The sequence below is a fragment of the Schistocerca gregaria genome, chromosome X, assembly GCF_023897955.1.
Source record: "Schistocerca gregaria isolate iqSchGreg1 chromosome X, iqSchGreg1.2, whole genome shotgun sequence".
NCBI lineage: Eukaryota > Metazoa > Arthropoda > Insecta > Orthoptera > Acrididae > Schistocerca > Schistocerca gregaria.
The window spans coordinates 674,023,836-674,041,570 of NC_064931.1; the positions used below are offsets into that span (position 1 = coordinate 674,023,836).

Here is a 17,735-nt window from a genome sequence, read left to right on the forward strand (position 1 = left end):
ATCATGTGATGTATCTGACCCCAGGAATGTGCCAATAAAGTTTCCCCTTCCTGGGACAATGAATTCACGGTGTTCTTATTTCAATTTCCAGGAGTGTAGAAAACACACACACACACACATGCACACACACACACACACACACACACACACACACACACACACACACACACACACACACACACACACACACAAGTTGTTATTAAGTATTATTGATGATTCTGCACCTCTATTCAGTATATCATTCTGGTATCAATATGACATAGTTTGGTGTAACTTCTGGGTTATAAAGACCATCGGCACCATTGTGGCTATCAAAAAGCTATTACTTTCATGGCGAGAAACTTGAATGATACTGGGCATTGCTTCCCCAAGCAAGAGACCAATGAGTACATTAATACTGATGAGCCAGTTACACATAAATTATTTATCTGAGTTTTCCATATACAGGAGGGCTAGTATGATGTGAATTACCATTTCACATTCTGACGTGGATAGTGGGGCACATGATTGGTTCAGGAACAATGAAGATAAGCTCAAGAGCTAGGAGAAATTTGAAGTTAAATTTAAGAATTCTTTTGATGTGAGTGAGCAGGAAGTCTGCTTGACAGGAAAACATCTGGACCATTGAGAGCAATATCTTCAGATGAATGTACAACTGTATGCAAAAAGTATTTTGAATCTATGCCACACAATGAATCTGAATATGATGGAAGAAGATTAAGTGTCTTATCTGATGAAAGATGAAGCAGGATGTGAGAGTTAATCACTCCTTGTGGAGGATATTGCCAGAACAGAAAGCTTGATCATTTAGTACCAACATATTGAAGCAAAGCACCAGAAAAGAGTGGGTTGAGAGAAGTTTGACAGATTTATGAATGATGTAGTTGTACTAGTCATGGAAAACCACCACAACCTTGCATCCTTAATACAGCAGATAGTAAACAGAAGCTATACAAATGCTCCTGTTTGCTATGAATGGTGAAACCACGAGACAAGAGGCAGCAGTTGTTGAAGAATGGCTGCAGCATTCTTTAACGTCTGTCTCTGCCATGAGGAAAATCCTCCTTGAATAACCATACTGATCATCTCATACTTAATAGCCATAAGACAACAGCAAAGATCTTACTTGGCTTGTGAATAAAAAAGGTGCTGAAAAACCAATGCTTCGTGATTAGTCAGTTTTCTGTGAAATTTCCTGCAAGTGTCTCAGGCACTATACACTAAATTTTTTTATCAAGCATCTTAATTACAATTAAGTTTCTACACTTTATACTTGTGCACACACTTAAACTTTATCATATACTTAGGTTGCCATTAATAACCAAACACATGCCCCAGAAAGAAACTAGAGAGATTGCAAGACCCAAACAAACTTGCAATGAATCTACGTACGCTACATCAGCTTTAAAAGTGTTTATACTAGCCACAGCAGTCAAATGGGTACTCAAGAAGAAGCAATTGTGGCTCAAAATGCATGACTATTAGTGCCCATGGATTCAGTCTTTCAACTTTTGACAGTTTGGGAGAATTTCAGAAATGGCATTCAACAATGAGTTTTGGAGTGATGAAATGGAAATAACAGGGAGTTATAAAGCATCAATCTTAGTGACTTGGAACTTTTGATCAGAGAGTAATACCAATTGTCAAGAGATTTTAGGGGTTGCATTCACGAGAAAGCTATGGCACCTAATTCAGGGATCACAATACTGGAAGTTCACTAGCTTTTACAGAAGTGCAAAATTTGTGGCAGGATACTATACAACATTGGAAGAGCATCTTTTGGAATGATGAATCACAGTTTGTCTATGCCATGTATGCATACATGTCACGTGAACATTAGTGTGATAGTGCAATTTTCCCACTGTCAGATTTGATGTAGGAGCAGTTTTGCTAATAACTGGTTTGTCCCTGAGACACACACAAACTAGGAAAACTCTACAGCTACACTTAATTTCTGTAGTCAGAACTAGATTCAGGAATGAAGCCTCATTATCAAGTGCCTCTAGCATATGTAGGAGTCAAATGACATTTAAAATTAAAGTGAATGAATTGAAAAGCATTCCAAAGCACCAATCTCAACCTGGCTAAGCATCTCCTGAGTTACAATGTGATAATGTTTGGTTTGTGGGGCCGTCATCAGCGACTGTACAAAGTCCCAATTCTTACACAGTCCAATGTAGCCACTGTCACAAATAATGATGATGAAATGATGATGACAACACAAACACCCAATTCCTAGGTAGAGAAAATCAGCAACCCAGCTGGGAATTGAACTCAGCACCCCATGATCCAGAAGCAGCAATGCTACTCAATAGACAATGAGCTGCAGGTGAGTTACAATATGACTTGGTAGGGCGATCAGACCATTCTGAAACAGTTAAAAAAACTGTTCTTTGTGCTATAGGAAGAATCATAAGAGAATACTGTAGGTGTAGATATATGCAGTAACTTAATGGGAAGTGCAATCTTATGTCCACTAAAGCAAGTCTAGTTCCTAAAAGTCAAGGTGACTGGCAGAATAATCTTGCATCTTCAAACTCTTTGGTGAAAGCAGAAAGTACTCCCTGATGAGAGCACGTTCAGTGATAACTGATATCACTAACAGCAGATGGATCTGATGCTTTGAAGGACCTGTAGTAGAAGTATAAATTAGCTCCAAAATGTGAGTGTCAGCTAGGTGGTGACTGCTTGCTGCTTTTGAGGCTCCTGACATGAAATGTGTGTGCTCTGTAGCACCCTTTTGTGATATTTCTATCTGCCGTATGGCTATATACACAGTATCCTTCCCGTTTGGGGGTCGGGGTGTGGGGGTGGGGGAGGTGGGGGGGGGGGGGGAGTGAGTGAGGGGTGAGGAATGATTGAGGAATGATTGATGTGGGGGGGGGGGGGGGAGGAGCTGATGAAGCTGGGTTCATGAGCTTGATGCTTCTTCACTTCCTGACATGTGAATATGGTGGGTGCACAAATGTTGCTCCTGTTCCCATTTTTCTGCAGTACCGGGAAAAACCATACCTGAAACCTCGGTGAGGGGGTGGTCAGCCAAGCTATCCTACCATGTCCATTTCCATAGGTTTGTTTGTGAGTCGAAGCAAGATGTCCACATTCAGGGTTATGTCATGGGTTAGCTGCAGCTGGCCCCACTGCTGGAGACAAAGCTGGAGGCAGCTGTTGGTTGTATCTGCAAGTCTTCCACATGGCTGCCTGCATGGAAATCATCATATCCTTAAAAAGAGACCAGCCGAGGAGTTCTTCCTGTACGTATTTGAACACATTGTGGTCTTATGTGGTTTTTTAGGCACAATGCAACACCATGCTGACATGAAATTTGCAACATCAAAGTAATAACAGATAAAATAAAATACATATGAACCCAAAAAAGAACAAGCCATAAGTTTAAGTAAATGCAGTCAACAATATAACATAGGAATCAGCTTAATTTTTCAAGGAAATCCTCGATATAATAGAAGGAGTGACACATGAGGAAGCTCTTCAGTGTCAATTTGAAAGCATTGTGATTACTGCTAAGATGTTTGAACTCTTGTGGTAGCTAATTGGAAACGGATGCAGCAGTATACTGCACACCTTTTATGCACAAGTGTCAAGGAAGTTTGATCTAAATGCAGATTGTACTTCTGTCTAGTATTAACTGAGTGAAAGCTTCTAATTCTTGGGAATAAGGAGATATTGTTAACAAGAAATGACAGTAAAGAATATGTATATTGAGAGGCCAATGTCAGAATACCCAGACTAGTGAACAGGGGTCGACAAGGGGTTCATGAATGTACACCACGTATTGACTGAACTGCCCATTTCTGAGCCAAAAATATCCTTTGAGAATGTGAAGAGTTACCCCAAAATGTAATATCATATGATACAAGCGAATGAAAATAAGCAAAGTAGACAACTTTTTGTGTTGAACAATCACTTACTTCAGATACCGTTTGAATAGTAAAAATGGCAGCATTGGCCATTGGTTATGGATTGTATGATACCATTTTGTTCCAGGTAGTCAAGTTCCTTTTTAACTTTATTCTTTTAAAAAGGGAAAATTTCATGCTTTGCAAAATTTGAACACTGCTTGGCTTCAACATGTTGTGTGCCTTGTAATTTTTAATGCTACTTGTTGCTTCTGAAAAAAAAAATATTATTTCTACAATAGCTTTTGTAACTTTTTTGTTGAAATGTCAGTATGAATGTGAGTCACTCTTTCATGAATTGTGAAGCCTAGTGTATTGAAGAGATCAAAGCCCAGCTAATTTGTAGCATTAAGAGAACTGACAGCTATGAATCTTGCCTGTTTGGTAAATTGCTCCTTCGCAATGTACATTGTAAATTGACCTTTGACCAGGATGTGCTGGTTGCTGTAACTAAACAATGAAGTCCAAAATTTTGTTAATTTTGATTACCCTAATTTCTGGTACACCTGTACCTTAATTATTGAAATTGATCAGCCTGTGTCAATTTGAAATTTTAGCACCTCTTAATCATCTCTAAGTGTTACAGTTAAAACCTCATCATTTATCATCATCTTCATCATCATCACCATCATCATCATAATAATCATTTATTGCCCATAAACAGGCCATTTAAGCCCATGGAAGAAGACAAAAATATACAAATTCATAAACATAAAACATAACGAGATGATCAACATTTCCATTTCATGAATCATGACTAAACAGATTTGTGACAACACAAAAATTGATTGCATGTGCTTGCCTATTTACTTCTGTCTCAGGCATTTTCAGTGCTGGCTCTTGGATTTGCTTCTTTCAGGGTCACTAAAGTTTCGTCTTCCCACCTCACTGGCAGACGACTTCTTGGACACTGATATACTAAGCCATACGGCTTCAGCTGCCAGAGGCTGCAGTCTCGTGTGTGTGTGTGTGTGTGTGTGTGTGTGTGTGTGTGTGTGTGTGTGTGTGTGTGTGTGTGGCGGACAGTAGCAACTATCCTTTCCATAATATTGTTAAATTCCTTACTGCATTTTTCAGTGTTTGATTAGCAAATCTCTAATTCGAGAGTCTGTATTAGCCTTTCCACACTTTTTTTTGTAAATTTCACACTGAAATTTACAATCTCTGGCTAAACCATGTAGTTGTGCTATCGAATCTTTATAGTCTTGATTCAGATTTTTAAAAATAAAAACACAAATTATACCTGGCTGCAGTAACAAGGAATTGTGACTTGAAATGTGACTCTAATTTATTCTTAATTTCAGAATACGAAAGAGTCACTGGTTGAAGTTCTGGACACTTCTGGATTGATTTAAATATCTCTGGCCCTACATTAGTGATGAGGAAAGCTTTGCATGCAGCTTCACCCAATACTTGATGTGAGATGAAATGTTGTTCCAGTCTTGCTATAGCTGGACCATGACTAATTTTTGGTCAGACACTGGGAGGGTGGTGGCAATATCTTAAATATTTCGTGGTCATTTTCCTTGAGTCACACATTTCATCACCACCTTATGTGATACATATGTAATTATAGCACTAGCCATTGCAGTGTTTACCAAGCTGAATAGGATACAGCAGATAATGGAAGCATTTAAACATGAAATTGGAGGTGACATGTAGCTGCAATTAACATTTGTAAAATAATTTCTTTAGACTGTATATTTTTAATTTACAGGTAATTTTTCCTGGGAAGATCCACTGAACCTTGAGTCACAGCTTACAAAAGATGAAATCAGAATATGAGACACTGTCCGAGCTTACTGCAGTGAGAAGCTGGCACCTCGTATTACTCTTGCTCATAGAAATGAAGGTATACTCTCACTTCTTTGATCAAATGTTCATAATAAGTTGTACTCTCACCTGGGAATTTCCTTTTGCGATGGGACTGTTCATGTGGACAGAGAGGTTGTTATGGTTGGAAAGCCATGCCAGCACTAGCCATTGCACTGTTTATCATGCTGAATAGGATACAGCAGATAAACCAGACCAAATGTTGCCCACAAAAATGTCTCTCCCATCTGTTCTTTTCTTTACTTTTCCACACATATTATATATCCATAGAGTGTTACTCTGAGCTGAAGTCCAGATCTCTTACATGGCAGTGGCAGAAACAGGATAATTTCAAGAACTCTTATGCAATTTCTTATAGATAAACTTTATTCAGGACATGACTAATATGCATTTAGAGTATTTTAAAATATCGGTGGTAGTAGTAGTAGTAGTAGTAGTAGTAGTAATGCTTGTGGTATTTATTAGACATTTCAGAGCAGACTGGAAGAATACCAAACCCCAGGTGTCTGTTTCATAAATGAAAATTTTGAACTTGGCTTGAGCAACACTGAAAACTGTAAAATACTTGCAAAATATATTGATGAGCTTCTTAACTGTCTGGAAGCAACACATAATGTGGAATTCTCAAACACTCAGAAAAGTCTACATGATTTTCCTCTGAGTATCAAAGAAAATGAAAAATTAATTAGGACCTTAGAAAACAATAAAACTAGAGCAACATATGGAGGCATGTGCCACTGAACTTAAACTAAATGATGGCACTTTCATAATTGTAACAGTGTATAGGTCCCCCTCAGGGAATTTCCAGCTATTTCTAGAAAACTTGGATGCTTTGTTGTGCTATCTGTCAGACAGGGGGAAGCAAATTATCATTTGTGGGGATTTCAATGTTGATTCCCTGAAAGAGTGTAATAGGAAGAATGACCTTTTAGTATTACTCAGTTCTTTCAATTTGAGCTCCGTCATTGATTTTCCTACTCGGATAACAAAGAACAGCAGTACATTGATAGATAACTTTTTTATAGACCAAGATAAGTTTAAGGACATAAATGCTTATCCTGTTGAGAATGGTCTTTCAGATCATAGTGCACAGCTTGTTACAGTACATGACATAGCTCCATGCAGTATAATAAATCAGACTTTCAAAGCAGTGCGTTCAATTAACAATATAAATATTGCAAACTTTAGGGAAAGCCTACAGCAGCTAGACTGGGATGGAGTGTATAAGGAACCCAATGCAAACTTGAAATATAACTTATTTCACAATACATTTTTAAGGGTATTTGAAAATTGTTTTCCCAAGAAAATAGTTAAACATAATTCCAAGAAAACACATAAAAAACCTTGGCTAACTAAAGGAATAAGAATATCTTGCAACCGTAAAAGAGAACTGTATCTAACAGCAAGAGGGAGTACTGACCCCGAAATTGTTCAATATTATAAAAACTATTGTGCGGTACTAAGAAAAGTTATTAAAAAGTCCAGAGGCATGTGTATCATGTCTGAGATCAGTAACTCTGATAGTAAAATTAAATCAATTTGGAATATTATTGAAAGGGAAACAGGGCAACCAAGAGCACAGGAAGACTTTAGTGCCATAAAACTGAATGACAAGTGTACTAACAAACAATCAGAAATTGGAAATATTTTCAATAATCATTTTTTAAAGCTTGTTCCCCACAGATAAGTAGGATTCTCAGCCACGTATGTAATAGCTCTTTGGAGCAGGGTGTTTTCCCTGATAGACTGAAATATGCCATTGTAAAACCATTGCATAAAAAGGGGGATATGTCGGATGTCAACAACGACCGCCCAATCTCTCTTCTGACAGCTCTATCAAAAATTTTTGAGAAAGTAATGTATTCAAGAGTAGCCTCCCATATTTGTAAAAATAAAGTACTAACAAAATGTCAGTTTGGTTTTCAGAAAGGCTTTTCAACAGAAAATGCTATATATGCTTTCACTGATCAAATATTAAATGCTCTGAATAACCGGACATCACCCATTGGTATTTTTTGTGATCTCTCAAAGGCCTTTGATTGTGTAAATCATGGAATTCTTTTAGATAAGCTAAATCATTATGGTTTGAGTGGGGCAGTGCACAAATGGTTTAATTCATACTTAACTGGAAGAATGCAGAAAGTTGAAATAAGTGGTTCGTGTAATGTTAAAACAACAGCTGATTCCTCAAACTGGGGTGCTATCAAGCACGGGGTCCCACAGGGTTCGGTCTTAGGTCCTTTACTGTTCTTGATATACATTAATGACTTACCATTCCACATTGATGAAGATGCAAAGTTAGTTCTTTTTGCTGATGATACAAGTATAGTAATAACATCCAAAAACCAAGAACTAAGTGATGTAATTGTAAATGATGTTTTTCACAAAATTATAAAGTGGTTCTCAGCAAACGGACTCTCTTTAAATTTTGATAAAACACAGTATATACAGTTCCGTACAGTAAATGGCACAACTCCAGTAATAAATATAGAATTTGAACAGAAGTCTGTAGCTAAGGTAGAATTTTCAAAATTTTTAGGTGTGTCCATTGATGAGAGGTTAAACTGGAAGCAACACATTGATGGTCTGCTGAAACGTCTGAGTTCAGCTACGTATGCTATTAGGGTTATTGCAAATTTTGGTGATAAGAATCTCAGTAAATTAGCTTACTATGCCTACTTTCATTCACTGCTTTCGTATGGCATCATATTCTGGGGTAATTCATCGTTGAGTAGAAAAGTATTCATTGCACAAAAACGTGTAATAGAATAATTGCTGGAGCTCACCCACGGTCATCCTGCAGACATCTATTTAAGGATCTAGGGATCCTCACAGTAACCTCACAGTATATATATTCCCTTATGAAATTTGTTGATAATAATCCAACCCAACTCAAAAGTAATAGCAGTGTGCATACCTATAACACCAGGAGAAAGGATGATCTTCACTATGCAGAGTTAAATCTGACTTTGGCACAGAAAAAGGTAAATTATGCTGCCACAAAAGTCTTTGGGCACCTACCAAACAGCATCAAAAGCCTGACAGATAGCCAACTAACATTTAAAAATAAATTAAAAGAATTTCTAGATGACAACTCCTTCTACACATTGGCTGAATTTTTAGATATAAACTAAGTAAAAAAAAAGAAACTTAATCATTAGTGTCATGCAATATTTTGTGTAATGTAATTTCTTGTACAGACATCTTTTATTAACCTGACACGTTCCACATCATTACGAAGTGTCGTATTCATGATCTATGGAACAAGTATTAATCTAATCTAATCTAATCTAGTGGTGAAGACGCTATTACAGATGAATTTTTCAAATTGTCTGTACCAAAAATAAAAAAAAGTGAGCTGCAATTAATCTTTGAATGAATCTGAAAAACAAAAAAGTCCAAGATAGTGAAAGATAGTCTTGATAAATTGACAACATAAGAAAGGCATTAAACAAGATGTTAACAATAGCAGAGGTCCTTTGCTGCTGGTTGATACAAAATATTTTTCAAGATCGTACTAAACAGTGTAGAAATGACACAGGCTACACTTTTAGTTGAATATCAAGGTGGTTTTAGGAAGGACAGATCATATTCTGAACGATTATTTCATCTGAAGTCAGTCATTTGTCATAGATTATGCAATATAAAAAGTGTTGTGGTAATGCTTGTTGATTTCAGGAAGGCTTTTGATTCTGTTGACTAAGAAGCTATGAATAAAATTATCCAATAATTAGGTGTAAAGTCTAAATTAGCAAATGTAATTTGTGTTACACTTAAAGGCTCAATATCGAAAGTGAAGGTTTGAGACATACATGGTTCTATTAAAATAAACAGAAGTATATAGCTAGATGATGACCTGTACCTAGTTCTTCTTAATTGTTTTTTAGGAGAAAACAGTGAGAATTGGAATGAAAAGTTGAATGAATGTAAGATTTCACCAGTAAGATTGGGAGACAAAACAAAAATATTGGAATAAACTGTCTTCCATTTGCAGAAGACTTTGCTATACTCTCTGGCAATGTGACATATGCTGTAAAACAAATTAATCTTTTTGAATAAATAGCCAGTAGAACCAGCTTAAGTTTTTCTCCAGAAAAAACAAATTTGTAACAAACATAAAAAAATGCAACAAAATTTCTGAAAACAGGTACTGATTAGGAAATGAGACACTTAATGTAGTAAAGGAGTTTTGCTATTGGGGGAGCAAAATAACTGATGATGGTCGATGTAGAGAGGATATAAAATATAGACTGGCAATGACAAGGAAAGCGTTTCTAAAGAAGAGAAATTTGTTAACACTGAGTATTGATTTAAGTGTCAGGAAGTCATTTCTGAAAGTATTTGTATGGAGTGTAGCCATGTATGGAACTGAAACATGGATGATAATTAGTTTAGACAAGAAGAGAATAGAAGCTTTCAAAATGTGGTGCTACAGAAGAGTGCTCAAGATTACATGGTTAGATCACACAACTAATGAGGAGGTATTGAATATGATTGGGGAGAAGAGGAGTTTGTGGCACAACTAGGACTAGAAGGAGGGATCAGTTCGTAGGGCATGTTCTGAGGCATCAAGGGATCACCAATTTGGTACTGGAGGGCAGAATGGAGGGTAAAAATCGTAGAGGGAGAACAAGAGATGAATACACTAAGCAGATTCAGAAGGATGTAGGCCGTAGTAGGTACTGGGAGATGAAGAAGCTTGCACAGGATAGAGTAGCATGGAGAACTGCATCAAACCAGTCTCGGGACTGAAGACCACAACAACAACATGAATACTTGTCTTGATCTGTGTGTCAGGTTGTGTGTTCTACCATTTACTGCAAACAGGTCTATGTTTTCTGACAAACTTGGCTGTTTATAGAATGTAAATACAGGTGCTAGCTATTATCCTGAGTACTTTGATAGAGATACAGATCGTATTCTTTCTCTCTTTGTTATTTTTATTAGTCTCTTTACTGGTAGGAGAATTTCTGCATGCCCTATATACCTACAGAGAAAGTGAATATAAAGCTAGTCTAATAACATGACAGAACCACCATCAACAAATGGAACAAGAAATGCCCCTAATATATGGGTCAATAAAAATTACTTTTTCAAACACAATTAATTGTTATTCTCAGAGTATAGGTACAGACGTACAGTGATGCAATTATATTGGATGCATGACCGCATCCATAACAAATCTATGTCATTCTATTAACATCATAGCTGCTGCATAAAGTGAGAAACACCAGACATTTAATTAATTTTACTTTTGAATTGGTTGCCTGAGGTATAATTCTTTTCCACTGCAAATCTTGTGCTGTAGAAAAGTACCAAAAGTATTAGATGTGTAGAAGTACAGTAAATACAGGTTTCATAAAAGTGAAAGAAATTGTGAGTAGATAAGTACTAGATTAATTTTATTAACTGTATATAGTTTACAGAAACTGATCCACCTTGTAATGAAACAACAATTTGATCATAATTTCATTCCAGTATTTGTCAGAGAGATTATGAAACAATTTGCTGAACTAGGAATTCTTGGTGCTACCATTCAGGGGTATGGATGTGCTGGTATTCCCAATGTAGCTAGTGGACTGATGTGCCGTGAGGTGGAACAGATTGATAGTGGTTATCGATCTGCCATGAGTGTGCAGTCTTCCCTAGTTATGGGTCCATTTCATGATTTTGGTACACAACAACAAAAGGAAAAGTTTCTTCCAAGTAAGTTGGGTAAGCTATGTTTTGTTTGTTCATTAAGTGTAAATTTTATTTGAGAAAAATATAGTAGAATTGTTGCCAACAGCTTTAAATATGTTTGATCACTTTCCTTATAATTTAAACATTATTAACAGTAAATAGATAGATGAGCACAAACTGCATATTATCAGATTTGCAAGTATATTTATTTATGTACAATATTTATGTGTTTGAATACGTGACAGGAATGCTTATTACATCAATGTTGTGTTTGTACATGACAGTTTACTGAATATTTATCACTTTGCAAAAAAAATCTGAAATTACACACATTCTTTTAAAAAATAAGTCAATAGACAGTAATTATGTGAAAAGCTAATTTGCAGATAACAGGTCAATGATAAATTCTGAAATGATATAATACCCATATGTATTTAATTCTATTCATACTGCAATCATTTACTTTCATCTTACAATGTACCCACACATATGGGTAATTATATTTGCAACTCATACAGAATGATGTTTGCATGCAACAGTTTTGAGTGCTTCCTGTATCTATTCCAGTATAATTGTCCTCTTTGGTCTTTATATTGTGGTATGAATGTGAGGGTGTGTGTGTGTGTGTGTGTGACTGGGGGGCGGGGGGGTTGCTTGCACACACTTGACTCAGTACATTTCCTTTTATTTTGAATAAGTTGTTCCCTGTCCGCCCCCGGTAGCTTAGTGGTCAGTGCGACGGAATGTCAATCCTAAGGGCCCGGGTTCGATTCCTGGCTGGGTCGGAGATTTTCTCCACTCAGGGACTGAGTGTTGTGTTGTCCTAATCATCACCATTTCATGCCCATTGACGAGCAAGTCACCGAAGTGGCGTCAAATCAAAAGACTTGCACCCAGCGAACTGTCTACCCAACAAGAGGCCCTAGTAACATGCATTTACATTAACATGTACCTTTAGAATTCTTCTGACACACTTAACCCCCAAACACCCAAGACTGGCCATTTGGCTGTAGTGCCAGAGAAGTGTTATATTGACATCAGCCAGAGACGTATTCTTCCAATTCAGTCAAATAACATGGCCAATTACGTATTGTTAATAGAGCAATACACACCAAAATGTATTTATATCTACTGTAAGAGTGTACAGTCATGCACACTTTTGTTACAAAATTCATTAATTCCAAGTCAATTATTGAGTAATGCACATTTATTTTTATATTGTTGTGTTGAAGTTGCCTGTATTATATGTTGCAGCAGTCCATTTATAATTAAGCTTTTGTTTTGCTATTGCTAGAGTATTCTTTGAATGTTGTTAAGGTTGTTGTATATGTCAATGTTGAAAGGTATTTTACTGTCACATGTTATTAGTAATAATAGTATTTATGTAATGAAATGTAGTGGTCACTGATTTAAGATGGACAGTAGACATGTTGTCTTTGAACAGTCAGAGAGTTGCTTTTGTGTGCCAGTTTTTGGCAATATGTGTTTGTTGGGGAGATCAAAGGCATATGTGTTTGTTAGTGAGATCAAAGGCAATAAGTGGACAAATCTGAGAATTATGAATAGAATAGTAGTGTAAAGCACACTTCAGCATTGTGATGCATGTATTAATGAAATCTTGGCATAGTGCTTTGGGCTTCAGTACTTAAAGAGCAGCAAAAAATTTTGATGTTAGAAGTTTTTGCTGGTGACATTGTAGATCTGTGAATGTTGTGAAATTTTGCCTACTATGGTTACATGTGGTAGCATAACTTTAACAAGGTAGTGATGAAATGGGAAGTCTTCAGAAGTGACCTAAAAACTGAGGAGTGGATGCACCAGCCATTTGATGGATGTAGTCATAATATGATCCACTCAGTGGGTCTTTTCTTTAGTGTTCAATCCTGGGGTTGGTTTGCAGCAGTATGCCATACCCTTGTCTGTTTCATTGCCTCTTCATTTCTGCATATGTAGCACATCCCGTCATTCATAATGTGCTGCATTTGTGATGTCCTTGGTCATTCCCAGTAATCCCTCCCCTCAACATCTCCTTCTGTTATTGTTTAAATGATGTTATTGTGTCTTAAAATGTGGCCTATGAGTTTGTCTCTTCTTGTTTGCATGCACCTCCAGAGGGATCTGGTTTCCTGTACTCTTCTCAGCATCCCTTCATTAGTATTTATACCTCTACAGTTGATCTTCATTATCCTTCTGTAGCACTAAGTCTCCTGGGCTTGTAGCCATCTTTTTCCTTGTTTTCCTAGTGTCCAAGTTTCACACCTGTATAGGGCTGCATTCCAAACAAATTGTTCATGATTCATTTATTTGTTTTCAGACTGATGTTCGTTTTCAAATTTAATGCAGTTTTGGCATGCTGCATTCTGCTCCCAGTTTCTTTCCAGTTTCTACCATCCCTGGTGATCCTGCTGAACACCATCACTTTAGTCTTTCTCTTGTTTATTCTCATACTATACAGATTACAGAAAATTATTTCCCTAGTGCAGAGGAACTTGTCTATATGTTCTTTCATTTCTGTGACTACGGCACTGTAATCTGTGTAACACAGCATGTTTATCTTTCTATCTTCTGCCCATTAACTTTGATCCTCACCACAGTAGTTTCATGAACTTGTCTATAGCTTCCTGGTTGTAAGTATTGAATATAAGAGGTATTGTGAGTATAAGAAGTGTTGTGAGTTTAATGGCACTGCATTAACTAGACAAACCTTCTCGAAGTCATATTTGGGCATTACCTGTGGCTTGTGAGAAAACACCTGCTTATTATGATAACCACTACACTATGATGTGACATCTCACAATGCTTTGGACCAGATGAGATGTGTGTTAGCTATAAAATTACTATGATTTCCTCAGTACACTGGGAGCCATTCAGTGCCGGTAGACAGCAGAGAAACCAGTGCAGAATATGAGAGCGTCCTTGTTTCTTCACAACATCTAGGGGAAGAGGTGATATTCTTCCCAGGTACTAGTGAACAGACAGGCAATGAAGTAGTGTGTGCTACATCCAAGGATGACTGCTTAACATCTGCTGAGACACAATGTAACATTCCCCTATAACCAGTGATATTGCTATTGAGACATAGGAAGAAAGAGTGACTGGACATGAGGGACAACAAGCTGCAACCTGGTCATTGCGTAAGTCCTCGCAGCTACTGAGGTGGAATAAAATCATTTTGATGTACATCTAGATTCAGTACTGTGTCCTAACACATGTATTCCTCCTGTAATGCATGGTGCCTGTGGTGTACAGATTGTAATATGTTTACCAGTTGATCTGTTATCTACTTTAGCATTTGAGAAAGTGAATGTGGTATGACTTTCAAGATTCATAAAAGGACACAATGTAATGCCATTCTTACAGTCATTTGCTGTACTCTAATGTGATCTACATGATGTATGATGTCCCTGTATCATTATTTGTGTTTGTTACATTATGGTATTAACTACATAGTCATTTCTGATGCTCTGTGCTGAGCCAACTATCCATCTTCCAAAAATTTGTAATTGTTCAGACATGTGTACCTGCTCCAGTTTCATGATGCAACAGCAATGAGGAGTCCAGTTTTCAGGTCCATATTGCAGGAATGGAACAATAAATACTTGCTACTCTATCAGTTTATTGCTTATTCCTAGATCATTATTGAAAAGACCCAATGGCAGATGTGTCCAAAGGCTGCATGTGTAGTACAGATTCTGTTTTCCATTCCATGTCCTTTACAGAGGTGCAGTATTCCAAGAGGATTCTTCTGACATTGATGTCTCTTGAGAAATTAAAGCCACACAGAGATTCCAAGACTGTTTTCTTCAAGACAGTCTCAAGGGTGTTCAATAATATTGAGCAAAGGTTTTACCTGTGATGAAGACAAGATATGTGCCTCAATAATTGAGCCAGATGCTGTGATTACCTTTCGTAAACATGGTGACTATCATAGGCCTCTCACATCTGATAACTCTTGTAGTTCCTTTGCTTTCTGTTGCCACCGGTTGCTCTTTATTTCAGTTTCTTTGCGGCAACATGTATTTTACATCTATTTGAAATATATCTTTTTAACTTTAATGAGTAGAACCAGGGCTTGGGATAGATTTCTCTTTTGGCATTGAGATTTAAACTTTCAAGTTGTTCTAGTCTTTTTCTTTTCTAGAAACCAGTGGTCTTTTCTTCTAATTATACACAGGAGTTTTAAGTGTTGTCCATCCCAACTCTTAATTCTTTTCTGGTGACTGGTGATGATCAGTCATCTGGTCTAAAATAGTGTGTTGGTAGTCTGTGTTGACAGCTCATTTTAGATATTTTAATGTATCAAATCCTCTCCAAGAGGGACACCAAGTGAGGTGGTACAGTGGTTAGCATGCTGTACTCAAATTTTGGACAATGACAGTTAAAATCCATGCCCATGCCTCCAAATTTAGGTTTTCTGTGATTCCTCTAAATGACTTCAGGCAAATGCTGAGATAGTTCCTATGAAAAAGGGCATGGCTGATTTCCTCCGTATCCTTTTGTGATCTGAGCTTGCGCTCAATCTCTACCAACCACACTGTCGATGGGATATTAAACTCTAATCTCTCTTTTCTTCCAGAAGGGATTGGCGAAATGGCTGTGAGGCTTTCAGTGGGTAGAAAATCTAAGATAATTTAGGTAATCCAATTGTTGAGGATGTTTACTGCCAGTTGATATGTCAAAAAAAAAAAAAAAAAAAAAAAAAAAAAAAAAATGGCTCTGAGCACTATGGGACTCAACTGCTGTGGTCATTAGTCCCCCAGAACTAAGAACTACTTAAACCTAACTAACCTAAGGACATCACACACATCCATGCCCGAGGCAGGATTCGAACCTGCGACCGTAGCAGTCGCACGGTTCCGGACTGCGCGCCTAGAACTGCGAGACCACCGCGGCCAGCAGATATGTCAGTTATTCACCATGATCTTAGCACTGTAAATCAATGTACTGAACAAGTTTGTTCTGGAAATTGCACAAGTAAGTGGCTGTTGTGCTTTGACTAATACCTTTTCTCAGAGACTGAAACAACCTTTCTTCACCATAGATTTGTTATCCCCATGAAGCTGCATGCGCTACTTCACTGTTCAAAGTGTACCAACACGTAGCTTCTTGCCCAACCTGTGGTGATGGCAGGATTTCATCTCTTCTGTGATTATCTTTAAGGTCACAAAGAAATTTGTAGACAGTGTATATTACTCTTCATTTGATACTGTGTTCCTTGAAACAAAATGATAAAGCCATGACAACGTGAACCAGGAATGGTATGTTTACACAAACTGATGATGGATATCTGTTCAGTATCCTTTGCTTTTTATGATGCTACCTAGCTGGAGATTGTGGTAGAAATGTCATTATGACAACAGTGTGCATTTAGAATCACATACTATGTGGAATGCTCCCCACTGGCACTTACAGAACAAAACAAACATGAAGGGTGGGAGATCTACCTTTGCCTTCCCAGCCACCACTTTGGGTGTTTCCTTGTGCAGTAGCCAGAGGACAGCTGCACATCTATTTTTGGACAAGGAATAAAGAACTGACAGTAAGATGAGCACTGATCTCATTACAGTTCTTCTGGAAGTACTGAAGAAGGTGAGACAGTGGTTAAGAGACTGGAGTAACACTAAGGAGGTTGGGTATAAAATCTCCTCCTAGCCATTCACATTTATGGTTTTCATGGTATTTGTAAATTACTTAAGGCAAATGCCAGATGGTTTGTTTGAAAAAGTTGCAGGCAATTTCCCATCCCATCTTTCTCCTAACTGATCTTGTGCACCATCTCAAAAGACCTTGCAGCTTTTGATGCATTAACCTGTATCTTCATTTTCTTACAGTGAAACTGTTTTAATTCAGTCTGACATGCCTGTACTGTGTCCTGTACCCACCTCCATGCTGTACCCAGTAACAAATGTCAGCTCCAGTTGATTTTATTGTCACAAGTTTGAATTTATTATGCTTCTTTCTGTTATGGAGATCTAGGCTGAAGTTGTGTTGGCTAGGATCTTGATTTCTCTGAATGTGAATTGTGATCTGTTCCTGCAGATCTGTCCATGTACATCTTTTGTATGTTGTGTACATTTTCCACACTATGTTTAACCGTACTTGTGGCAGTCTAATCAATATAGTTTTTGTGGGCTTGAATTATATATATTTCTGGTGCCTGATAAATGAAACAGCATTTGTGCACAAAAGTGAAGGAAAAGCTTTGTTACAATTGAAGACTCTGAGAAACTGTATGCAACAGCATACCAGCCAGACTATGTAAACAGTTCCACACATGGAATATGTATGCCACTTATAATTGAA

General features: G+C 37.4%; 1 protein-coding gene across 1 annotated transcript in view; it reads left to right on the forward strand.

Annotated features, from left to right (window-relative positions):
• The window catches only part of LOC126298269 (glutaryl-CoA dehydrogenase, mitochondrial-like), a 952,805-nt gene that overhangs the window by 672,577 nt on the left and 262,493 nt on the right, over positions 1 to 17,735 (forward strand). The window contains 2 exon segments of the mRNA XM_049989570.1: positions 5,635 to 5,769; positions 11,229 to 11,465. Of these exon segments, the coding sequence (XP_049845527.1) occupies positions 5,635 to 5,769; positions 11,229 to 11,465 (372 nt within the window).